General features: G+C 51.5%; 1 protein-coding gene across 5 annotated transcripts in view; it reads left to right on the top strand.

Annotated features, from left to right (window-relative positions):
* PFKFB3 (6-phosphofructo-2-kinase/fructose-2,6-biphosphatase 3) overlaps nt 1–12,571 on the top strand; it is a 70,770-nt gene extending 58,199 nt beyond the window's left edge. For 3 of the 5 annotated variants that reach the window (XM_080812568.1, XM_080812569.1, XM_080812565.1), the window contains exons 11-15: nt 1,520–1,649; nt 2,309–2,371; nt 2,511–2,575; nt 4,366–4,539; nt 9,882–12,571. In XM_080812568.1, the coding sequence (XP_080668694.1) occupies nt 1,520–1,649; nt 2,309–2,371; nt 2,511–2,575; nt 4,366–4,539; nt 9,882–9,926 (477 nt within the window). In that variant the 3' untranslated portion in view covers nt 9,927–12,571. Of the gene's footprint in view, nt 1–1,519; nt 1,650–2,308; nt 2,372–2,510; nt 2,576–4,365; nt 4,540–5,921; nt 5,945–9,881 lie in introns of all 5 variants that reach the window. The other 2 variants (XM_080812567.1, XM_080812566.1) reach the window with 1 other exon arrangement.
* The last annotated feature ends 13,497 nt before the right edge of the window (nt 12,572–26,068 follow it).

The raw sequence follows: 26,068 nt of genomic DNA, 5'->3' as shown, positions 1-26,068 counted from the left end.
GCGGGGGCCCGGGTGAGCACCGCCCCCCCCACCTCCCCGTGACCGGGCGCAGCGGCCGTGAGCTCTGGGAGGTGGGGCAGAAGGGCTCCTGCAGCCGGCCTCCGCCGTGCCCCTTCCATGCGTGTCCCTGGCGCTGTCCCCGCCGATCGTCTTCCTCCGGTGAACCTTGCACACAGCTCCGGGAGCAGCACACTCGTGTTCTCCCGGGAGCAACGGCCAGAGGTGTTTCTCTGCTGAGACCCTCATGGAGCAGGAGAGGACAACAGCTGGGCGATCATTTGCTTCGCACAAGGGATTCCCCCCTTGGGTACAGACGAGATGGCGGACGTGTCATCTCAGGTCACGTGCACTCATTGAATTGATGCCACGTGTGGCCCTGTCTGGCCGCATGAGCGCTGGACAGAGCCTCTGAAATGTGGGGTGCCCTCAGGCTCTGCTTCAGGCCGCTGGGTGACACCTAGTGGGTCCTTGCTGTCTGCAGGCTGTCTCACTCCTTGTCGTGTCTCTGTTCTGCGTGCTCAGGGTGCTGACCTCCTCTGTGGCCCTGGCCCCGTTCCTGGAATCTGATTAGTGAGAGAAAGAGAGTGGGCCACGGAGGGAGTGGAGTGAGTGAGAGCCTTCGTGGTCTTTTTTAAAAGCCACAGGCCAACCCCTTGTTTTTCAATTTCTTTATATTGAGAAGAAGTTCCCATAATGTAAACTTCGTCATTTTAAAGTAGATGATTCAGTGGCTTTTAGTATATTCCCAATACTGTGGAATCATTATCACTAGTTCTAGAACATCCTATCATTTCTTTTTTTTTTTTAAGATTTTATTTATTTATTTATTTGTCAGAAAGAGAGAGAGAAAGCATACAAGCAGGCAGAGAGGCAGGCAGAGGCGGAGAGAGAGGCAGGCTCCCCACCAAGCAAGGAGCCTGATGTGGGACTCGATCCTAGGACCTGAGCCAAAGGCAGCGGCTTAACCCACTGAGCCACCCAGGTGTCCCTAGAACATTCTATCAATTGAAAAGAACCTGCAGCCTGTGACTCCCTGCCCCCAGGCCCTGGCAACCTCGGATCTGCCCTGTGTCCCCGGGGAGATGTCTGTTCTGCACAGTTCATAGAACTGGGGTGGTACAACATGTGGTCTTTGGGGTCTGGCTTCTCTCACGTAGGGTAACATGTCCCAGGGTTCCCCACGCGTCGTAAGTATGTGTCAGGATGTCATTCTCTTCCTCCCCCCGTGGAGGATCAGGAAGCAGCCACGAGAGAGGATGGTTTACATTCCTCTCAGAGGACTGCTTCTCTACATCCTCACCAACAGGGGGACGATCCCGTTTCCTGAGAAGCCAGTGGGTCCCCCAGCGCCCAGTAGGGAGGCACCACGGAAACACCACTGGCTGGTGATCAATGCTCGGTTGAGTCTGTGTCCTCTGCTTTCTAACCATGGGAGAAGTGTGATTGAGGTGGCCGAGCTCTTACCCTTCCCACACGTGCCTCTGCTCCAATTCAACATCCTCATCCCTCTGTCTTGCAGTCCTACCAGGACCTGGTCCAGCGCCTGGAGCCGGTGATCATGGAGCTGGAACGCCAGGAGAACGTGCTGGTCATCTGCCATCAGGCCGTCCTGCGTTGCCTCTTGGCCTACTTCCTGGATAAGAGTGCAGGTGCCGCCGTCCTTCCAGGCTTCCTCTGGGTGGGGGCTGGGATTAGGAGCCAGTCGGGCTCCCCAGAAGGGAGGAGGGAAACTGGCGTTGGAGTGTGGGGTGCTGCAGATCCAGACCTTCCCCACCCAGACAACACGGTCGTCTGCTGTGGTGCTGAGTGTGAGGGTGGACCTCCCGGTGCAGGGCTTCCTGGCCGGCCCTCGGGAGAGCCTTCAGAGCCCGGTTCGATGCACTGTTTGATGGGCCCAAGGGCTTTGTGAAACAGCCTCCCAGAACAGCTGCTTGCATCCCAGGGCTTTGGGCCGGAGGTTGGGTCCACATGTAAAGAACAAAGTGCCCAGAAAACTCATGAGATTTAAAACTTAAGCCTGTGTCTACCCAAGCTTCACCCGAATCCCCATGCACTTAAACTGGGGAATGACTTTTTTTTTGAAAACTCTAATGTGTTGCGTGAGGGTGCGTTTGGGGTTGGTTTTGATCATGATCTTGGGCTAGGTGCCTGCCTGGAGGAGGAGGGGGCGTTGTGTGGGGTGGAGACGCTCGTGCTTGGCCGGGACCCCGAGGGTGCTGATGTTGTGGCAGAAGCTGTCCCTGGGGGCTGGCGAGTGTCTGTCCTCGAGGCTCATCTCTCATCGTGGGGCCCTCTCTCTCCTTTTCAGAAGAGATGCCTTATTTGAAATGCCCTCTCCACACCGTCCTCAAACTGACACCTGTCGCTTACGGTGAGTGTAGTGACGTGGCCCGAGCCACGCTCTGCTCCCCTGGGTTGGTGGCTCCTGGTGGCTCCGGGGCTGGAAGTGGCTTGGCCCCTTGACCTGGAAGCCAACCCCTGTGACCCCCAACCCCCCCGCCGCCCCGCAGGCTGCCGTGTGGAGTCCATCTACCTGAATGTGGAGTCGGTGAGCACGCACCGGGAGAGGTCAGAGGTGAGTGCACCCCGCCGTCCTGCTATCATCCTCCGTCCTGGGGGGGGTCTCTGTGGTGTGACGGGGCTAGCGGCTGCGAGCCCTAGGGAGGCCCCCACGTGGCATGGCCTGTAACCACGTACCTGTGTCCCCTTCAGCCCTGGGTTCTCGCTGGAGTGGTTTGTTTGGAATCGGCCGGTCTTTGTGACGTCTTCCCCTGCCTTTCCTTCTCTTCCGTGTGTGTGTTCCTGCTCTGTCTTTATACGTGGCTTCTTGGCTGCTGCTTTTTCTTGCCTTCCATGCTTTCCGCCCCCACTTTTGACGTGACCCAGGAAGTGGGTATTAAGCTGGAAGACATAGTCCGCTCTTGTGAGCGTAACTGTAGCCCAGCCAGTTTCTTTTCCTTTGGGGTGGCTGAGACGCCTTCCGAGTTCTAGAGTGACTGGTGCAAACGGGATTAGCAAATCGCTCAGTCACCTGCGTACGCTTAGCTGCAGAACCAGCAAGAAGACGAAAGTCGTGGCAAGGGGGTGGGGTTGGACAGGCGCGGTGGTTTGGGAAGTAGGGACTCGAGGGACAGTGGGTGGAAGGTTTCATCAGGAGACACCAGGCCTGGTGGCATCTGATTTCTGGGGAGGCAGCCAGGTTGGGGCCCCCCACGGGCAGAGCAGACCACCGCCCAGGCGTGGCTGGGAAGGAAATTAGATTTGCTTTCCACCGACTGTCAAACCATGACACTTTGCCAGGTGACCCTTTCTCTTCCACGGAGTGTGATGTTCCTGTCCGTGCAGGACACCCACCTCCCTGTTCCCAAGGAGCTCGGCCAGAAGATTTGGGCATGAAAATCCCACCTTCCAGCAGCCGTTGCATGGCTGGTGGCCTGAAGGGGAAGGAGGATGGATGGCCAGCCGTGGCCCGGTGACCGCCCCCACTTCTGAACTTGGGCGGTGGGGTGAGAAGCAGCCTCCCAGCCTGACTCAGCCAGCGGGGCTGGGCCGCGGCTGGGCTCTGGTGCTTCCCGAGCCCCTCATTGTGTGGAATGGGGCAGTGTCATGAGGGAGACAGGCCTCCGCTCAGGCCCCTCTGCAGGCTGCAGAGGCTCGGGGCCTTGGGACGAAAGTCCTCATTCCCGTTGCATTGTCACTCGATCCGAAGGCTGGCATTTGGCTCTGGCTCTGCCGTTTCTGCCCACCTCTGATTTTCTGCCTCTTTGGTCTCCTGGTGGGGGTTGAAGCTTGCATTTCTTGTCCTCAGCCAGGGTGTAGTAATGGGGAGCAGGAGACAGCCCTGTCTGCCGTGTGCCCCTTGGCTCGCGGTCAGCAGGGGGAGACCAGCACCAACCCCCCCACACCCCCTCCTTTTGTCCTCTCCGTGGGGACCCGAGCCTCACACTCAGGCCTCCGCTCCCCTTTCTCAGCTCTCTGGAAGGCTGGCAGCAGGGTTCTTTCCTCCAATCTCATTATCTGCCGTGCCTGAATGACTGTCTGCACAGCTGTCCGTCCCTCACCTGCCTTGTGAATGTTGCATGTCCGAGTGGGCGTCTTGGAATGTTTTGGGAAAGGGGCTCAGCACACCCTCCCTCGTTCTTGCCGTCTGGGAGTCACAGGACCAAATCGTGACCCTGTGGTCCCAGGGCTAGTGACCGTGGTCAGTTTCGAATCCGTAACATCCAGAAGCAGAGAAACGTGTTTTGTTCGGTTTTGGGGGTTTTCGTTTGGTTGGTTGGTTTTTTGGTTTTCTGGTTTTTGGCTTATTTACCTCCCCACTCCTCGTAACTGTCGCCTTCTCTCTTTTGTCTTTGTCTCGCTTAGGACGCAAAGAAGGGACCTAACCCGCTCATGAGACGCAATAGTGTCACCCCACTAGCCAGCCCTGAGCCCACCAAAAAGCCTCGCATCAACAGCTTTGAGGAGCATGTGGCTTCCACCTCCGCTGCCCTGCCCAACTGCCTGCCCCCGGAGGTGCCCGCCCAGCTGCCCGGACAAGTGCGTTGACCCCTTTGCTTTCTCACAGCCAGTGTGGGGCGGGAGGAGAGCCCCCGTGGGCAGTGGCGGCCTCAGACCAGGCCTGCGTGGGCGGGTGGGGGAGGGGGACAACACGCAGACACCCCCCCCCCCCAAAGGTTCGCGGCACCCTGGGGTCCTTCCTCGCTGACCACAGCTGCGCACGCGTGCCTCGTTTCTGAGGAGCTGTTTCTCATGGGGCAGAGCTGGGCAGAGTAGAAGACATGGCCGAGTGTCTGTGTCCCACACACATTCCTGGATACTTTTTTCCAAAAACAAAATGGAAGACGGGGGCCTAGTTCAGGAGCGTCCCTTCAGCTCTGGGTCACGGGCCACACGTGGCCCGAGGACGTCTTTTCAGTCCCAGGCCGATAGTCGAGGAACTCCCTTACATGCCCCCTCTCAGGCCCCGTTGTAGAGAAGCACGTTCTCCTCCAGAGCCGGGGTAGAGCCCGGGCGGCCACACACGCAGGGTGGCCTGGGGAGGGCCACCTTCTCACACAACATGGGTGTCATGGAGTACCAGCTCATAGACACCAGAAAGCAAAAACCCAGCTGGCTTTCCCTTGTTGGGTTTGCTGTGAAGAGGAAAAGCTGACGGGTGTCGGCTCTTGGGCATTAAGATTTATTTTCAGAAGAGCAGTCTTTTCTCCGTGGCAGCCAGGACTCTGCCAATACGTGAGACCTAGCAGTCCCCGGGCGTGGATTTGAGGGCCACCTCGAGATCGCCCCCTCCCCCCACCATGTCTGGGCTCTTCACAAAGAAGTCGCAGGCTGAGGCTCATTTAAATCTCGTGGTGTCTGCACTTGGCGTTGTGCAGTGGGGTGGGGAGTGCCGGGCCGCCTCAGGCAGGCCACCGAACCTCTTCAGGCCTCAGTTTTCCCATCCGTGGAATGGGGAAAGAGCACCTACTGCGGAAGGCGGATCAGACGAGGTCCTCCGTGCTGATCGTCTCGCACACTGGTGTCCGTCTCTGCCCCCACTTGTAAGATGTTACCTGGTCTTTTTATGAAAACCGAGAACTGAAGTGGTTTCTGGGTGACGTTCGGTTTTGGTGTGAATTGTGGGGTCACGGTTGGATGTTAGGAGGCTGCTGCGACACGTACTTGGCGGGACTGGCCCAGGCCGGCGTTGGGTGGCACCTGGGGCTGTGTTTCAGGGTCACAGAGGACTCCCCCAACTTTGACAGGACAGGCCTTCGAGGTTCAAAATCCTCGGAGTCTGGCAGCCATTGGGTGGGGCCCGGTGGGAGGGTCCACAGGGCTTCATCCCAGCAGAGAATGTCCTGGTTTCAGATGACTCGGGGCCTCTACGCTGTCCCTCTACTGACTTCTCTCTCTCTCTCCACTTTTTCTCTCTGCAGCCTTTGCTAGGGAAGGCCTGTTTGTAAGTATTTTTCTCTGGATAATTTTGCTACTCGTACCTCTTCTCCTTGCTTGCCAGTTTGGCCTCCTGCCTGATAAAATGTGCAGGACGATGACAGTGTTTGTCCTCTCTGACAGAGAAAGATGGCCTTGGGGGAGGCGGAGGGGGATTCATGAATTTTTAGAAAAAGAGGCAAGAAGCAACCGGACCCAGCTCTCTCCAGGGCATCCTGCTGCCGCCGTTTGCCACAGCCGGCTTCCTCTGTGTCCCTCGGGCTCCTGGTCACTGTTGGTGCTTGCAGTGGTCCCGGCTTGACATAAATATGCTTTTTTTCTGATTTTGGCACCAGGCTAGGTCTTATGCCTGATGCGTCGTCTTTTAAGTCATGTACCTGCCCTAGGAGAGGCCTTTCATGTTGAAAGGAAAAGTAACCCAGAGCCTTGTCTGCAAAACAGAGGACAGACTCTGGTGGGGGGGGGACTGTGGTGGGCCTGCAACCCCGTAGGCGCTCCCTTCTTTCCGAGCAGAGACCCGCTCCCCTGGGCGCCCCAGGACCCTGGCACTCTGGAGGTCTGTTTGGAAACCATTGCCGTGGATCTGGTTGTCTTGTACCAGCATCTGCTTAGCCTGAAGGGTCATGACCGGAAGTGGCTGCAGCCCTCGAATCAGACCCATTGGTTTCCCCTGTCCTTCAGCTGGAGTTCTGCTGGAACTGGCTAGGTGTCCGCTGGAGCAGAGCAGCTGCTAGAGAATTCAGAGTCTCCACCGCTGTGGTGGTCCCCACCATGGAAGGGGCCGAGGCCTTCTGTCTTGGAGTCCCGTTAACAGGCGCCATGAGCTGTCCCCTTCCCCAGCCCTTCAGGTCCCACTACCTGCCCATCCTCCCTTTTGCTGGTTGGGTCACCTGACTCACAGGTGCAGAAATGGAACTGGCTTGAGGAGCTCGGCCTGCAGGCTTGAAAGTGTGGCTGCTTCTTGGAATATAGGTGTTTAACATCGTGCTTAGATTAGGTCGCCCCAACAGTGGCAAAATCTGTTTTGTGATCCTTTATGGCTCATGGAAGACGGGTTTGCTTGCCTGTATTCCATGTGTTTGGGCCTTAAAATAACTCCAGGAGGTCCATAGGGTAGTTTTGTCCCTTTTTACCAGATGAACGAGGGTAAGTCACTTGCCTGAGGCCGTCCAGCTGGTCAGTAGCAGAGCCAGGACGTGAATGGGTCGTCTCCTTCTCCCAAAGGCTGACCACCTTCTCTCTGCTGGCTTCTGGGGACGGTCAGGTCCTGTTCACCTACCCCTGGCCAGGGCACCTGACATTTGAGGCCCATGGGGCACAGCTCAGAGCTGCTTGGGTGTCCTTTTTAGTTTAGAAGGCTCTCCCATGCAGCTGCCCTCTGCAGCTAGGGTGTTTCCTTACTGGGGGGAATTCAGTCTTAAAGACGATCTGTTCCCTGTCTGGTACCTCCCAGAAGCCAGGCATTGTAACTAAGGGCTTCTAGAGCAGGCGTTCTCCTGGTGAAACTGGCCTTCGGATCTGGAGCCTTCTGCTTCTGCATCCCGTGCATGTCTTGCTCCTTTTGAGCCGTGGCCTGGTGTGACCAGGGAAGAAACCTTCCCGCTGCAGGGTGCCCCTCGGGCGCATCCCCCCACCTCCTAAGGTGAAACTTGCCTGTCTCTATGGCTCATAGTGCCTTCGGCTGGAATCCCTCCAGTTCAGCAAAAGCATGTCCTCTGCACCCGTCCACCTGCGTTCCACTCTGGGGTCCCAGTGTCCGGCCCCGCCTGGGAGCGTGAGCCCACGTCCGAGGTCGCAGGTACCCACTTCTCAGTGCTCAAGTCTGACCGAGCCTGGTTTGGGTCTTGGTTTTACCACCCTCCATCTTTGGAATTCTGGGCAGTTGTAGCACTTCTACTTCCTCGTCTGTAACGTGGGTGCAGGAACGGTATGAGGTGTTTTGGTCACAAGAATATAGACGTAGCGCTTAGCAGAGTGGCCGGCGGTGCACAGTCCGTGCCCGGCGGACACCAGCCGTTACCACGGCAGAGACGGTGCCCCGGGCTCCGCTGGGATGCCCAAGGCACTGGGTTTGTGCTCCTTCCGCATTTGGATTGCCCCCCGCACCCCGCTCCTTCTGCACAGGCCAGGGGGTTTCTTCTCACGAGCAGCAGGAGCACCAAGAGACGGGGGAGTGGGGAGAACCCCTGGGAGCTTCCGGGTGGTGGCCCGAAGATACCGGCCATCGTAGTTTCCTGGTGAAACAGGCCCGCCAGCCTGGTCAGATGCCGCACCTGCCGTCCTCCCCTTGGGCGGTGCGAGTGCTCTGGGCGGCAGGACCTCATGCATCCTTGATTTTTAAATTGCAAGTGCACACTCGAGAAAGGAGATGCCACTAAAGATGTTTTGTTCTGTTCTTTCCCAACATGTTCTTCCCTTCCCCCCACTATGCTTGAAAGACGAACTGTTTGTCACATTTTCTCAAAGTTTTCTCCTTACTAACCTTGGCAAGGTAAATGGCTCGGTGCATGTCCCTCTCTGTCCCCTCCACCTCTCCCTGGGTCATGGCATCTCAGCCTGTCGGGGCATCGGTCTGTGTGAGGACTGGCCATTGTCAAGTCTGTGACTCATGCACCCCATGCCGGAGAACTCGTGTTGTTTCAAAGCAGCACCATTGTTTCAAGGTCCTCCCTCCCTCTCTCTCTCTCTCTCTCTCTCTCTCTCTTCCTCATTTCCCTTCATATGGCCTGAGCCAGGGCACCATGCGTGAGTGATGTGACGTGCCCCGTGCCTGCACGCCCCAGTGTCATTGTTGCATCTGTCATCATTCGCGGGCGCTCGGAGCTGTGGGCGTGAGAGGTCCGAGGGCCGGGGGGGAGCCAGCTGCTGCCGCGGGCGCCTGGGCCGCTCCTGGAGCTCCCATCCCATCAGTGGCAGGCTGCAAGGCTTAGAGGTCCTCCCGGGGAGACCCCCACCCAACAGACACTTTGTGACAGGAGGTGGAGGAGACCTGGGCTGAGTGGGTCTCTTCTCCAGGTGTCCCCACTGCGGGCCCTCAGTTCTGCACAGGAGCCCGGGGCGGAGGGGGCTGCCAGGGTCCCTGCACCCCTGTGTGCCCCGGTTCCGCTCTCCCCTTCACCCCGCCCCCTGCAGATGGTCTTAGCAGAGACAGGATGGGAGAGAACACTTTGAAAAACCCGTGTTTCCTTTCTTGGCGGGGTGGGTGAAGGTTGGGCGAAGAGCCTGCCGCCATGCAGTGGTGGCTGCCATCTGTCCCCAGCTGACGGAAAACTTTTTTTAAGGGGATTTGATCTTGGTCAGCTTTGTAGGGGTGGGACTTCAGCAAGGATTGCTTTTGTTAGAACAGGAAGAGAGCTTTGGTGGCACTGCCTGGCTTCCTTGTGTGGGTCCTCCCCGTGCCATCCCGCCGGCCGGCGGCACCCGTGTTCTGGCTGCCGAGCCCATACTCCTAGATAGAATCTGGCATCCAAGGGCTGGAGTGCACGATCTCCTTGGGGGAAGAGCCCTCCTGCCTCTTTGGAGGGCTCCCAGCCCATCTCCTGCCAGGGCAGGGGGCAGCTGGAGTCCCCTGGGAGCAGGTGGGGCAGTTTCACGGCTCTAAGAGAGCCGGAGGGCTCCTGGCACTGGTGCTGGGTGTTGCCCGGAGCTCCCACCCACGAGGGCTGCCTGTTCTTCCCTGCCTCCTAGAGACAGATGTCAGGCCTCTGCCCCAGGGGCCCTCGCCCGGGCCTTTTTCCGGGTGATGCTGGGCGCGACTTCCACTGTGGTCCTGGAGCCCACCTGGGCTGTCTCGCACGTGTCTGGCGACGATGCCCTTCCGGGTTGTGCTCTTTGTCTGCCGGAGGGGGTCATCTCAGCTGCATGGCTTTAGTCTTTGGCTTTAGAAGCCTCGTGGACAAGAAGTAATGATCCCCCTTCCTCGCTCTCTCCTCTCCTGGAAACAGAACATGAAAGGCGCCCAGAGCGGCATCGATGCGCGGACACACTGAGGCCGACCCGGCGGTTCCATTCCAGTTCCATTCCTGCAGCTTCCGTAGTGCTTTTCCCATCTGCCCGAGGCCGGCGATCCCAAGGACTTCTTCTGGAGCGGGGTGGGTGGTATGGAAGAGGGGCCTGCTGGTCGGTGAGAGCCATGCCCCCGACCGTGGCGGGGCAGCCGAGACCCCAGGAGGCCTCTCCCGTGTGCGTGCCTGGGATCGACGCCGTGGCTGCCTTCATCCCACGCTATCCCTGCCCCGCGGACCCTCCACGTGGCTCTGAAAGGACGATGAGCCATGGAAGAGGAGCTGGGAGAAGGCCCCGAGGAGGGGACGTCGGCCTTCACGCTCTTCTGCTTTGTTTAGTTTCTGTGATCCTGACCTGGTATGTTCCCAGCATGGAGAGAAGACGCTTGGCCCCAGAATCCTAAAATTAAAAGGGGGGCCTAGATCCCAGTTGCTGAAGAGGAAAGGGATGGTGAGAACTTTCACAAGGCTCTTCTGTGCATCGTGGCCTGGACGCTCATTGCCTCTCGAAGGAAGGATTCAGGCCTGCGCCTGGGCTGGGCCCGGAGGTGAGGAGGGAGAAGGCTCTGGGCCAGACGCACGTGTCTGACGGGCTGTCACCCCGCCTGGGCCACACCTTCCTTCCTGGGTCCTCATTCTGCTTCTGCAGACGCTCGAGGACAGTCTGGCTGCGTCAGCAAAAGGAACTATGGCGCTGGAAGAGCCCCGGGGCCTCCCCTTCCCAGGCCGCTCTGCCGTCTCTGCTCTCCTGCGTGGCACCGAGGCGCGGGCGAGACGGCTCTCCGGGAGCTGCTTGCTTCGGCACTTTTTTAGCCGGCAGGAGGCGGACGGGAAAGTTGCACCTCCTCTTCCGGAACTGCCACGTGTGGGGTTCGTGCCCTCAGGTGCCGGAGCTCGGAAAGCACGTGGGGAACGGTGTGTGCGTGAGATGGGGAGCTCAGAGGGACCCCAGTCACCCAGCCGGGCAGCAAGTTGTTCGGGTCCGTGCCCCACGGACCCGGAGGCAGAGCAGTGATGAGAAGGGCTCTGGCCTCCTTCCTTCAGGATGTTCTTTGTCACCCTGTGCTTCCCGGGTGGGTCTGGTGGCCCAGCCGGGGCCCCCCGCCCCCCACCTGCAGCTGCTTCCTCCAAGAGACTCTCTGGGCTCTGGGCAGGCCTGAGCTCCATCCTGCCTGTCTCTGTGGAGCGTCTGCTCTACACCCAGCCCGGGGCTGGGCTGCTTGGGATTCCGAAGAAGGGCATGTCTTCGCTTGCCTCGATGGCTCCTGTGGCCTTTTTGGGGGTGGTTCAGAGCAGGGCTGTGGGACCTGTGGTTTTAAATACCTGTAGCTTCTGCCTCCTGGTTTCTCCTTGCTGCCTCCGTGGACTGGGGATGAGACGGCATCCGGAGGCCCCAGAAGAAACGATTTGGAGACTCTGTAGTAGAATTTGTCCAAATGACCCTTATAAGAATCTTCAAAAGCTGGTGCCAAAGGTCACTTCCCTGGCTCACCCTCTGCTTTCAAGCTTGACAGTCTCGCCCCTTTGAGCTGACGAGAGAGGAACAGGGGGTCGGGTGGGGGTGGGGGGCTCGGACATCCAGAGAGGGCATGTTTCTCTGCTTGGGGTTCAGTGGGACACTGGGACGTGCTTCTGATACCGTACAGTCAAGTTCACGGATTTCACACCGAAACATTCAGATCCTCCCCCATTCTTCCCCAGTCGGGCACTTTGCCCGAGATGATGTCCGACATCTGTGTTCCTGTGTGACCGAAGATGGGTTATTGTCCCTTTCTTGCCACCTTGAGTCTCGGTAGACGGCAAGTGTGTGCGCACAAGCGTGTGCTAGTAGGTTGGTTGTTTTTTGAGACAGAAGGGCCTGCGGCGCACGGCTTTCTAGAGTCCCTCTTTCTGGCCACCACAGCCGACTGAGTTTTGACCCTTCCCACCGATCCCCTGGGGCTGTGTGCGGGTGCCCTCCCCGGCCTCCAGCTGCCGAGGTCCGTACCTACGGAAGCGAGCATCCTGAACATTCGTTCGTGCAGGCCCGATGGGGCCAGAGGACGTCAACACAGACGAGGAGAGAGACCCCAGAGAGCGCGGAGCGCTGCCGAAGGAAAGCCGCGCTCTGACTCGAGGCGCCGGACGGAGGGTGTGTTTGAGCTGTGGTCACGGGGGCTCCGGCTGCTCTGACTATTGCCTCTCACCCCCTACCCCCCGAAAAATATCTGGGACCAATTTTGTTAACTTGGCATCGTTGTTTTGGGGTGGGCTCACCCCTGTCCTTATTCTGTCCTGAGACCACGGGCGAAGCTCTCCTCCATGGGGAGGAGAGTAACAACCACACCAATGATGTTTTCGTTTGTAATACTTGAAATTTATTTTTTTATTATTTTGATAGCAGATGTGCTATTTATTTATTTAATATGTATAAGGGAGCCTGAACAGAGAAAGCTGTATAGATCGGGTTTCGTTGTGCGTTGGTTGGTTTTGGGGGCCTTTTACGTGTGACTCACGACTCCTCTGTGTTCTGTACACTGTCTGAATTAATGACCTGGGATGAGGCTGTGCCAGCTTTCAAACAGGGGATGCTTTTCAGAAATTTGTATATTTTGCAGTTGCCAGAACAATAAAATACCTGGTTGAAATTCGCTGAGGAAGCACGGCTCTGATGCTTTCCTTGGGGGGAGGCGGCAGGGGAGGGCGGAGAGGTCTTCAGTTGACCCCTGTGGGCCGTACACCACGTGTCCTCCGCTGGGCTCGTCCCTGATCCCCCCCAACCCCCTTGTTGCCCCTTTCCAGTTTCTGTGCGGGGGAAACGCTCTCTCCAGCTTCTCGGGCCACTGTGCTGTGCCCGAGGCCTGCTGTTTGACATCCGCGCCTTCCCCTCCACAGACGAGGACCCTCCTCTCCGGGCAGGGCTGGGGGCCGTGTGCGGCCGAAGGCCCCGAGTGTGTCCGTCAGGCAGCGTCTGGATGACCTGTGATGCTCTCCCTGAGTGCGATGTTCCTTCTGTGGCCCCCACGGTTACACTCCAGAAATAGGCCTTGCTCCCAAATTAGTCTTCCTGCCTCCCTCACGCTTTCCTGGCCCTGGTGTGAGGAGACGAGGAGTCAGCAGTTCGGCACCTCCGTGTCGAAGTGACTTCCGAGGTGATCTGCGCCCCACACGGCGGGGCAGGGTGTTGGGGTAACGGCCTTGCCTGGCACCCGGAGCGCAAACGCCCACTGGGGGCCGGGCCTGACCCACCCCTGATACTGACAAAAGGTCAGTATCATGACCTTTTGGGGCATGTCTGTGGTATGTCTGTGTGTGACCTTGGGCCAGGGCTATAATGACCGAATAAATATGGACGAAAGGGTGAGCGGGTAGGCGAGGGGGGGGGTGCGGGGAGAAGGGGGCAGAAAGCTTCGGGGAGGTGAATGCCAGAGGAAACTGATTCATTCCCGAGGTCCTAAATATGAGCCAGACACGCTGTGGCTCTTTGTACCTGGAAGACCACACTAGGAATTTCCCGGTAGCAGATAAAGCCATTAGGCCAAGTACTAACCGCTGCGGTGGTAAAGATGTAGTTAACCGTCTTTGGGGATCCTCTTCGGGGTGCCCCAAGACGTGAGCCTGATGCCCGTTTTACGGACACAGAATTTTAGACTCAATGAGGGTAGCTTCACCTTTACCTTGGCAAGCAGATTTTAGTGATTCAAATCCAGGTAGCTGGGACTCTAAAGTGTGTGGCTTTAACTGTTAGTGAATGTGGTTTTCCCACAGTAATGTGAGTTAGTGGAGCTGATGAGGGGTCTGCTCAGCATTACGCGACTTGCCTGTCCGGGCTGGGAGCCTGGGCTGTCCCTTCCGTCATGCTCCCTGTGGTGCTCAGCTGGTGGTCAGGTGGTCAGGGTCTCTAGAGAAGTCAGCAGCAGCCCAGCAGGAGTAGATGGGAGTCCTGGCCCGGATTTCGGAAAGCCCCAGGTACTATCCAAATTCTATCTGGGCAGGAGTTCCAAGGATTTTACCTGCACTTCCAAGAAGCAGCAGGTGGCACTGTGCCATAGAGGGTGGGAGGCCAGGGTGGGTGGGGAGCGGGCAAATGGGAGCTTAGGGGGGGTTTAACTGAGTAAACAGAGCTGCTGGACTCTCTCTTGGTGGGGCTGAGTGGTCCAGCCCTGCCAGTGGGAGCAGCCAGCCAGTCTGACACTCGAGTCGCACTTTGCCCATGACTCATTTACGTTTTTCTCACCAGCATTGTTGGGAATATTTTAATTTGGGATTATTTACTAAGCAGAACTGGGAAAAATAGTCCACTGTTTGAGAAGAGGCAACTAATTAGACTGTAGCATTGCGCCATCCGTTGGACCGAAGTGTTAACAAATATCAGACTGTTGAAAAGGAGAAGAAAATATTGGGTGGACGAGAATCAAACTTAAAAGCAGTAGAAGAAACCACAAAGGAAATACTTGAGTTTCCACAACACAAATACTTTACCTTCAAAGTCATTAACAACCATTGTGAGTAAAACGAAAGCAACATGCTGAGAAACTTTGCCACAAATCTGACCCCCACCCCTGCAGTTATCCTAGCAGACGGATTGGAAACACATCCAGAGCGATAAGAAAAACACAGAGACTCTTCTAGATTCCCAGAGGCTTTTACTTCCTCTCCACCACAAACCTCTGCCGTCTTTTAAGCTAAAGAAAGACAGGGCAACTGAAGGCAGAGGTGGGTTCTGAAGGTTGTCTTACTAACTTCCTCTCGAGCTCTCATTTTTCCACACAGCGTGAGTGGGTTTAGATCAAGATTTTCTTGGCGCGTGAGCAGGTCTTCACAAGGCACCGATGGTTCGGGTAAACTTTATAAAGGCCCTGGTTTCAACCTGTCGGTTCTGACATACCCCTCTAAGACCATATACTAAAAGAGAACCCCTGTAAAGACAACAGAAGCACACCAAAGTGTGGGACTTCTGCTACTTCGGACTAAAGAGGGTTGCTTGCACACTCCCGGAGAGAAGTCTTTGGAGATACTCAATGGCTCGCATGCCAATCGCAGACACCTTACGTCTCTCATGTGCAGGGATCTTTAGCCCCATGAGATTTAATGCACAGGGGGAAGTGCAGTTGGGGTGGGCTGGGTTGGGGGAACTGTTAGAAAAAAACCTAACGGTGGTGGGGAGGGGCGTGGGCTCAGTGGAGAGGCGTCCCCATATACAACATGCTTCATGACGTTGCATTACCAATGACTCCTCGACACTGGGGGAAGGTGGGGGGTATGGGTAAGCTGTCCCTTTTCAGTTCTTTGAGGCCTTAACTAAGCTGCAGGCATCGGAGTGACTCTACCTCCCACACTTTGGATAAACTGAACAAAAGATGCCTCACCTGGATAATCTGGTGACTACATTTGGTGAGTAAAGGGGAAGAGGGGACACTTAGGGCCTGGGTGCGACTCAGTTCATTTCCAAGTCCTGGCTGCGTGGGGTGAGGGGAGGCAGGCTGCCTGGTGTGATGAATTGACCAGGCAACCCCAGGCTTTGGAGACAGATGGCCTTGTGTCCATCTCTGTCCCACCGCGTTCCAGATGTGTGGCCTTGGACAAGTTATTTAACTTGTTTCCCCACTCATAAAGTGGAGAAGTTCATGCTGCATTTTTTTATTATAAGATTCACCGTAGATTTGTTAAACTTTAAGTGCAAAATAGAACAAACCATATGCACATCCAAGACAAGACAAAATTCAATTTTTGGGTGTGTTAAATGTAGACAGAATTTCTCCTTAGAAGTGAAGAAATGACATAATTACTTCTCAGGCTTTTTGTGAGGACCGAATCGTATAAACAAAGAGAGACCTTGACAGATCCTAGCACAGAGTAAACTCTAGAGTGGTAGCTATCCATCTAATACTTCCAGTGCAAAGTAGATATTGTTATTCCCACTTTATGGATGTGGAACTGAGGCCAGGAGAACTCTAGGATCCCGCTTGGTTTTGCCCAGGCACAACCCGGGGTAAGCCTGGGTTTGTCAGACTGCCAGATCACGCAGCCTAAGAACCACACAGCTGAGCCAGGCCCTGCCAGATGAATCACCAACCACAGGTCTGGGACTGAGTCTCATGTTAATTAGCAAGCAGGCTTTTGTGTCCTGGGGCTGTGGAAAGGTCTGTCTGCATCCAAATGAAGGGCCAATTTTCTTCAAAGGGCTGTGATTCAGGGTGCTTGCAGAGCCTTGAAGACAGGAGGTTCAGGTCCGAGGTTCCGCATTTTTCCAGTCCCACCTCTTCCAAACAAGGCCTATAGACGAGCACCTTTGGGTATACCCTGTTCCTGGGTGTCCATGAGGACTTTCCCAGGGGTACACATGCCGAGATAGTTTTAGGGGAAGAGGGTCCCAGATCCTCAACTTCTATACTTGGTCTTTGCAAAACAGCCTGAGAAGTTTGCTGACCTTCGCAATTGCAGTGTGTTTCTCTGCTTCGGGAACAGAAGGCAAACCCTTTACCCCACCCCCAAAGCAGTTCCTACGGTGCATTGCCCCAGGGTAGAAACACCTCCAGGGCACCCAGCAGAGGGAAGCCTCCTTTAATGATTAACCCCTGGCACTGTGAACCCCCAGGGATTTCTTTCCTGCCCTGGCTCCCTGTTGAAGTTGGAGCTCGGCTACAACGGGAATGTTCCGAATTGAGAACAAGCAAAGTACTATAAGTTAGTGCAGCCAATCCCCAACTTTCTGATCTCAGACTCCTTCACACTCTTAAAAAGAGCCCTTTTTTAAACCATGAAATTTTTAAAAAGTACATGTATTTAATAATTTATTTTAAGATTCCTTATAGGTGATAAATAACGTATTGTATGCAAAACAACTGATTTTCAAAATAGAAAATATGTGGTGAGAAAAATGGCATTTATAGTTTTTGTAAATCTCCTTGATGGTAAATCCTCATATCTGGTTTGGCGCTCCGTCTGTTGTGACACACTTATTGCTTGTGTTGAAGTATATAATGACGCTCTAGCCTCACACAGATAATATAGATGAAAATGGCAGAGTATATCAATACCCTTTTCAGAAAATCATGAGTATTCTTCTTTGATCCTACACCCAAAGTGGACACATGATAGTTTTTTAAAGTTTTCTTGGGGCGTTAGATCGGATATGGATCAGTGAACTTTTCATACCTTGTTACATTAAAATTTGTTTGGTTGATCTTGCTCTTTGAACTGATTTTTCATCCACGCATGATTATGTAACATTCAACATAGGTCATTTGGGAAATATTGGTTCACTGAGTTATGGAGATCTTCTAAATGTTGACACATTTCAAAATGTAATATTAAAAAATCACATTGGTGAATAGCCCTCTGATCCCATCAGAAAATCCTTAAAGCATTGAAAAACTATCAGTCTTGAAATGATAGATGTGTTTTCTACAGTTCTAATTTTTATTTGAAAACTTGAAATTTCTAACAAATACTGTCCGTCGTTTTCCATAGTGAAAGCTCACTGCATTTTCAGAGATTCTCAGTATGGTTTTTATAACTTAAACTCTTCCTTTTTTTTGTAAAGTGGAAATCTGATAATTCCTATGCATAAATCCTTTCAATGGCTACCCATTCATTTTCACACACACACACACACACACACACACACACACACACACACACACAGGATGTTAGCATGATAACAAACTCCCCAGGCCAAGGACCCTTCTGTTTGCCTCTTGATCCCTCTCCAATGACCTCAGTCCTTGTGATCCCAGCTGTCCCCATCCTGAGCCATGCACTCCATTCTTGGACCTCTCCCCTTCCTCCTCTCTCTGCCTGGATCAGAAATCTTTCCCTCCAGTTTCACCAGGTCCCTTTAATCCTTTAAGATTCAATTTTAGATGTCAATCCTTGGGTCTGTCTTCCCTTACTTTCGTGATCGTTAGTTTTGTGTATCAACCTGATGGGGCCACAGGATGCCCAGATATTAAGTCAAACATTATTCTGGGGGTATCTGCCAGGGTGTTTTTGGATGAGATCGACATATCAGTGGCTAGATTGTGTCAAGCAGATTGCCTTCCCTTGTGTGGTGGGCCTCACCCAATCTGTTGAAGGCCTGACTAGACCAAAAGGTTGACCTCCATCAGCTCCTTGGGTCCCCAGCTTGCTGACTCATGCTGCACGTCTTGGGACTTGTTAGCCTCCTCTTTCTCCCCCTTCAAATGCACCTAAATATATATACGTAAATTGTATAGGCTTATACGCAGACCATTCTATAGCCATATGACAACGCGAAGCTGAGTGGGGGTGGTGCTGAGACGATAGAATGTGGAGGGGTCAGAGGACCAGAACAAGGGGACGGTACATGCACATCAATGGCGGAGTGAGTAAGATGACGGTGAATGAGTGAAGGAAGAATGTCCGTTTGGGAGCCCTCATCCTTCTTTTCAGGTTACTTCATGCCTTTCTGTCTTTGTCAACCAAATTGTTGTTCACCTGATTGGTCACATGTCATATTCTTGGCCGCCATTCTGATCATAGACTGCTAGAGAGTGACCCCCCCCCCCACACACACACACAGTAAAGCAAATGGGAGGCAGTGTTGACAATAGGTGGGTGTGGTGAAATGTGTAGAGTCTGTTGTTCTACTCTTACTCCTGCAACTTTGCTAGATTCTTAGAACAGTCCTTGCCAACAAATGTTCTTTGAGTTGAAGTCAGAGGCATTTGCTCTCTGAAATGTGCAGGAAAACGATGTACAACGTCAATACTAAAAATGTGACATCGTACATTGTCTTTGCCACTTCTGATCTTCTGAATGGTTTTATCGAGCCAAATAGGGTAAATGGTTTCATGTTCCTTTTATCATCAGGAATGTAAATGTCTACTTATTCGGAGAGGTTTTTTTTTTTACAGAAAACAACAAATTCAGTATCTTTCATCTAGCTCCAAGATTCAAGGGAAGCTTGGTCCAAGACTTCTTTACTTTGTTATTAAACCCCAGAAGGCATCAGTGGATGCAATTTTTGAGGAATGACAAGTAGAGAGCAAGAAGGAGGGAGAAGTGAAGCCCCTAGGATTTTCTAGAAACTCTCCCTTCCCTCTGAAAGGGAGCAGGGCATGGCCCCTCTGAGCAGGCTGGAATTTGGGTCCTGTCATTCGGATGTCCTTTGCACATTGGAGCCGTAGAAGCTGGGACAGTTTCCTACTGGGGCCTATTCTCTCTTCCTTTTGCTTTCTTTCTTTTTTTAATTTTTAATTTAAAAAAATTAAAAAATTTTTTTTCTTTTCAGTGTTCCAGAATTCATTGTTTATGCACCACACCCAGTGCTCCATGCAGTAGGTGCCCTCCATAATACCAGGCTCACCCAACCTCCCACCTCCTCCCCTCCAAACTCTGAGAAATAAACTCAGAGTCTACAGTCTCTAAGGGTTTGTCTCCCCCTGCAGTTTCCCCCAACTTCCTTCTCCTAATGTCCTCTGTGTTATTCCTTATGCTCCACAAATAAGCGAAACCACATGATAATTGACTCTCTCTGCTTGACTTATTTCACTCAGCATAATCTCTTCCAGTTCCGTCCATGTTGACACAAAAGTTGGGTATTCATCCTTTCCGATGGAGGCATAATACTCCATAGTGTATATGGACCACATCTTCCTTATCCATTCATCTGTTGAAGGGCATCTCAGCTCTTTCCACAGTTTGGCGACTGTGGCCATTGCTGCTATGAACATTGGGGTACAGATGGCCCTTCTTTTCACTACATCTGTATCTTTGGGGTAAATACCCAGTAGCGCAATTGCAGGGTCATAAGGAAGCTCTATTTTTAATTTCTTGAGGAATCTCCACTCTGTTCTCCAAAGTGGCTGCACCAACTTGCATTCCTACCAGCAGTGTAAGAGGGTTCCCCTTTCTCCACATCCTCTCCAACACATGTTGTTTCCTATCTTGCTAATTTTGGCCATTCTAACTGCTGTAAGGTGGCATTTCAGTGTGGTTTTGATTTGAATCTCCCTGATGGCTAGTGATGATGAACATTTTTCATGTGTCTGTGAGCCGTTTGCATGTCTCCATTGGAGAAGTGTCTGTTCGTGTCTTCTGCCCTGTTCTCTCTAATTCCCTTTGCATCTCCTCACATGGAGTGGGGGAAAAGGTGTGACATACATTGTTATTCGTCATTTTATAACTTCAGGGCTTGGGAGTTAAAGTGCTGGTTCTTTCTTTCCTCTGCTCATCAGGGGACAGTGTGACCTCAGCTCAGCTGTTTGGGCCTCTCTGGGCCTCAGAGGCCACACAAAGAGCGTGACGTGACACCAGATCCCTTACTGGGACTAACAAAGCACCAGACACGGGAAGACAAAGCACATTTAATGACCACCAGATTCAGTTCTCCAAGGTATCGGGCTCACCAGAGGCCCCTGGAGGACGGGTTTGGTCAAAGGGGAAGGGAATTTCTAGAGATACTATGGTCTCCTTGGAGCAGCCTACTTGCTACTCAGTTTCAGAAAGACATGAACTATATTTCAATCAGACCATGCCTGAGAGTGTGGGCACAGTACCCGGGAAAAGCTGCCCTCGACTGGCACTCTGGGTCAGTTGGACCCAAAATACACCCTAGCCCTAGTCAAGAATCTGGGCTTTCTTACACAAGAACGACAAGCAGATTATATGTGGACAAGTAATTCTTAGTCTTTTAAATCCACAGCTCACAAGGGATTAGGAATGAGAAGCTGCAAAGGGCAGTTAAGGACAAAGGCAGGCTACACTACTGTCTGGGGCCCCCAGCTCCCCAGGATGGCACTAAGCGGAAGTGCCAAGAGCAGGGTTAAATCGCGTTCATTAGTCTGTTCATTCATTCATTCATTCATTCACTCCGTCAGAATTCATGGTGTTCCTATTATGGTCCAACACTGTGCTACGTGCTAGGAGGAACTTTTATAGGAGATGCAGGAGAAAAATTAGTTCTTATCAGAGAGAAGGGTAAACACGTTTATGAGCTTTTTTCATCTTAGAAGGTTAGAGTCCCTGAGGGCTGGGACCTTGAGGGGCTCTCGTTCAACTTCACCACTTACTTAACAGATGTAGAAACAGGAGGTCCACAGGGCGGAAGTCGTTTCCGGCGTAGTAGCAGCTGGGACCAAACCAGCTTGACCCCTGCTCTAGCTCTTTTTTTCAATGAGAATCACCTCCCCAGAAAGAGAGAGAAAACAGTGCCACGGGACCGGTCAGAGCTCCGTGGGGCTTTCAGGGAAGAGCTCTCAGCGGCTGCTGCTGAGAAGACAGTCTCCTTCCCCTCCTGAAGGCTGACTCCTCTGGTTCTTCTCGAAGATTCTCCTCGCGATCCTGCAGCCTCCCGCTTCCCGCCGTCGGCCCTGGCGCTCTCCTTGGGTGCTTCGTGGGGCGGGCTGTCCACCCTGCCAGACCCACGCTCCCGAGTCTCCAGCTGAAAGGGTGGAAAAGGGTGGATTTGCCACGGGACTCACACCACGGAACTTGGCCGGTGTTTGCCAAAGAAAGGACTGAAGGGGTTTACCCACGGATTAAAACCACAAAACAAAACCCTTTCATCTCGGAGCAGACAATCACTTAAAAGAACAGCAATGAGCCGTTCTCAGGGGCTCTAGAAGGCTGGAGAAAAATACATCTGTTCTGCAAAGTCTGGTGTCAGAAGGACCTCGTGAGATGGCAGCCCAGTGGCTGGGTAAGGTTACCTCTCGCTATGAATCTGAAATTCGAGAAGTCCCAGACAAGGGAAGAGAGAAGTCCGAGGCTGTTATATGGATAAACCGGTGGCACTCTGCTTGTGTTCCTTCCCTGGAAGTTGAAACAAGAAGCCTGAAGAGCCATCCTCTTGCTCCGCTGGGCTGGCGGCGGGTCTTCCCTCCCCGTATAAGGTCATGGAAGGACCCGTGTTTCTGAGAGGCAGAAACGTCCAGTTTGATCTCGGAGGGAGAAACCATGGTCAGCTCCATAAAAAAGAGGCAACATTTCTTTGACGTTGGGGGCCAGACCTTGCTCTAAGATTGCTGAACAAAGCTCTTTTCTTTGTGCGGAAGAAGGAAGAGGACTCCAACAATTAGCCCTCTCAAAATGTAGGTCTATAAAAACAACGGGGAGGAAATAGGCAATGACATCCATCCGCCCACTGCTCTGGGCTAGTCCTGGCGAAGGCAAAACAAAGGAAAACAGATCGAGTTGGTTCAAGAGTTCAGCTCTCCATTAAGAGAAAAAGTCATCTCTCTCTTCCTGGCCAGTCCAGCGCTCTGTCCCCATTCTGCTGCTGTGAGGTTTTCTCTTCCAAACCTTTCCTGATTGAACCTTTCTAGGGGTATCTCATATCTCATATCTCTTCCACGGTCGATCTGGGTGCCCAGATGGTTCTGGGAATCACTAGAAGCAAGATCTTGATTTTCTTACCAGAAAATATAGGAAAAATAGTCCCAAAGAACAAACAGAAGTCCTTTTTGAATGTCTGCTATGAGTTAGATGTTTCATCTTAGAACATTGCCCGCAATCTTCTCCACAGCTTTATGAACCAGTTCTATGTTCTTTTCTCCATTTTATATTGTTAAAAACAAGACAGAAGACCCCAAATGGAGTCACTTGTGCTAAGCCCACGTCACCAAACCAACACTTGACTTAGTAACAGCTGGGGCTCTCCCAGAAATGGAACCTTAACGTAGTCGGTCATCTGCCTGATGGACCCCTGCCATCTTCTGAGGAAAGTGACTTAGCAATAAACAACATGCTTTTTTGCCTAGTTTAACCTTCTTGTTCCCACTCCCTTCTGCTTGTAAAAGTCATTTTTCACAGCAACTTGGAGTTCCTGTCTGTCTTCTGGATCGGACGCTGTCCTATTTGAGTGGAGTTTTGTTCAGACTCTCAAAAATTATAATAGGCCTCAGTTTATCTTTTAAAAACCTACATGAGAAAGGTTTGGCTCAAAGGTTGAATCATTTGAGAGGTTGAATAATTTGCCCTAGATGGTGCAGACTGTCATGGGTAGAGGAGGAATCAACCCAGGTAACCACGGTTACCAAGTGGCCATAAAGCCAATGTCCTTGCTGTTTTGCTGGCTCCAACTTGATTAGAGTCAAGTCAGGGAGTTTGCAGAAAGAGGAGAAGCCCTGTGGGAACAATCTTGTGAGATGGAGAATGGACCTTTTCTTTCATTTCTGTTCATGTGATTTCCCTGGAAATGTAGTCACTTCCATTTTCCTGGGCCAGGGGCGTAAGGTGTGAATTTCTTTGGCTTGGAAATGCCATTTTCTGTCCTTTACTTGAGGTGTTATATTTGTAATTTTTTTTTAAAAAAATGGATTTTATTCCTGGTGTTGAATTCCAAGAGCGTGACCCTCGGGAGTGTGTTTAATCAGTCGCCTCAAGAACATTTATTGAATCCCTACTACATGTAAAGCTCTGTATTTATTTATTTATTTATTTATTTACTGCTTTAACAGTTTTTTAAAGTTTGAGTATAATTCACCCATTGTTATATTAGTTTCAGGTGTACAATATAAAGATTCAACAATTCTGCACGTTCCTCAGTGCTCCTCAAGTGCTCGTCGTTAATCCCTTCATCTGTTTCACCCATCCCCCCACCCACCTCCCTTCCGGCATCCACCCGTTTGTTCTCGGTATTTAACAATCTTTTTCGTTTGTCTCTTCATCTTTACATGTTTTTTTGCTTAGATTTCACGTGCGAAGGAAATCATATGGTGTTTGTCTTTCTCTGAGTGACTTACTTCACTTAGCGGTATACTCTCTAGCTCCATCCATGTTTTTGCAAAGGCAAGAGTTCGTTCTTTTTTATGGCTGAGTCATATTCTATTGGGCATATATACCATGTGTTTTTCATCCCTTCAGCTACTGATGGGCACTTGGGCTGTGTCCACATCTTGGCTGTTGTAAATAACGCTGCCATAAACACAGCAGTGCATATCTTTTTGATCTAGTGTTTTCATTTTCCTTGGGTAAGTAGCCAGTAGCAGAATTACGGGATCATAGGATAATTCTATTTTTAATTTTTTGAGGAACCACAGTGGCTGCACCAATGTGCATTCCCACCAACAGTGCATGAAGGTTTCTTTTCCTCCACATCCTTGCCAACACTTGTTATTTCAAATTTTTCAATTTCATTCTGATTCAGTTTTGGAAGGTTGTATGTTTGTAGGCATTTATCCATTTCTTCTAGGTTGTCTAATTCATTGGCATGTAATTTAATATATATGTATACTAACTTATATATAATATAGAATTATAATCCTTTGTATTGGTGTGGTGTTGGTACTAATTTCGCCTTCATTTCTGATTTTATTTATTTGAGTCCTCTTCTTTTTTTAATGAGTTTGGCTGACAGAATTCTATTGGTTTTTTCAAAGAATGAGTGCCTGGTTTCATTGATCTCTTCTATTGTTTGTTTGTTTTAAATCTCTATTTCATTTATTTCTGCTCTAATTTTTATTATCATCTTTTTCTACTGGCTTTGGATAAAGCACTATGTTGAATGCTGGGAGAGATATAAAGATGATCTGTACATCACCTCGGCCCTCAGTAGTGCGAAGGAGATAAAATAGTCTAACACATTAACGTCTGACCTAAACCATAGGGGATAATATGAGTATGTTGACTAAGCCTGTGCTTCTTAATTTTGGCAGCACACCAGCATCACCATGTGAACTTTACCAAGTGCTGAGGTCTAGGCCTTACCCACAGAGGTTTGGTTGTAATTGGTCTGGATGCCCCCTTTCCCCCGCCTCCCCATGGTTGTTCTTTCAAGTTTCCTAGGTGATTCTAACATGCAGCCAAGGTTGAGAACCATTGAACTAAACCAAACTGTCTTTTCCAACTCTCAGATTGCGTAAGTCTAAATTGATGTGAGGAAACCTTGGATGAAACCACCAAATTAAATATTTTATCTCAGTGACTCTTCACAGGGATTTTTCATCACCTTCCATCAGTCCACGGCAGACCCATCCGACCACCCGCCCATCCCCATCTCCTCCGTCTGCGTTCACAGGGAGGAGACATTTGCCCCCTCTACAGTCTAGTTGGTAGACTACTTTGAATCCCAAGCTCCCAAGAGCTTTTTCACAAATATGTGTTTGTGAGTTTACCCAGTTTTCTTTTCCTTTTTCCCCTATTCCAGGCGCTGGGGCGGGTGATCGTGATGGTGTCTTCTACATTGCTCTAGGAAGTGGAGTCCTCTTAGGTACTGGGAAGCCCTGTAAAGGGAGGCATGCAAATTGCCGTATGGGAAGGTTCATCTCGGGGCAAAGGCAGGATGAGTTAAATTTAGGAGAGCCGGGATATGGGCAGGATGGAGGATGTTGTAAAATGGAACGGAACTTGATGAATGAGAGAGGTATCATGAGAGAAGCAGCTTCGAGTTGTAGGGAAGATTCAAATTCATGTGTAACTCCAGTGCCTGAACTCTTTAGTCTCTATCCTTTGTGTAATCGGCCACAGGAACCTGCTGTCCCTGCCGAGCGGCTAATACAGAAACAATGTCCTTTGGCCTTGGCTCTTATCCTGGTGTGTTTGTGAATATACTTTTGGCTCTTGGGATTCCTACGTTGGACTTTGTTTTATCTGAGAAAGAATGAGATCGTTCAGAAAACTTATGCCAAAACGCATGGTATAATTGGTGACAGATACCCAGGACGTGCTCTATAAAAGTCTCCTTGGTGATTTTTTGGTGTTGTTTGTGATGAACAGTAGTGTCTGCTTTCTGATTAGTAATTAGATAAGTAAGCATGTAAAACTTTGATTTTAAAAAGTTTGTCTCTTCCAATTCAGTGATTCAGTTCCTAGGAATCTGTCCTAAGACATAAATGCAGCCAAGGTTTTATTTATAAGTTATTTATAATATGGATAAATTTAGAAATGATTGAAATGCCTTACATTAAGGAATGATATAGACAATATACATATATGTAAAATCATGTGCATATGACTATAACAATACCTGAAACAACTAAGTGGCCATCAGTATGGAATTGATCGCAGAACTATGATATGGTCACAAAATGGAAAGCAGCAACAATTAAAAATAATGAGATAAACATACATGTACAGATTTGAAAAGATCTCTAATACATATTATTGTATTGTATGGTGTCATTTATGTCCTATATATGCTATTTATATATATTATATTCTAATGTATAGAAAAAACCTTATAC

The sequence above is a fragment of the Martes martes genome (genome assembly GCF_963455335.1).
Source record: "Martes martes genome assembly, chromosome: 8".
Classification (NCBI taxonomy): Eukaryota; Metazoa; Chordata; class Mammalia; order Carnivora; family Mustelidae; genus Martes; species Martes martes.
This window is presented reverse-complemented; position numbering and strand designations above follow the sequence as displayed.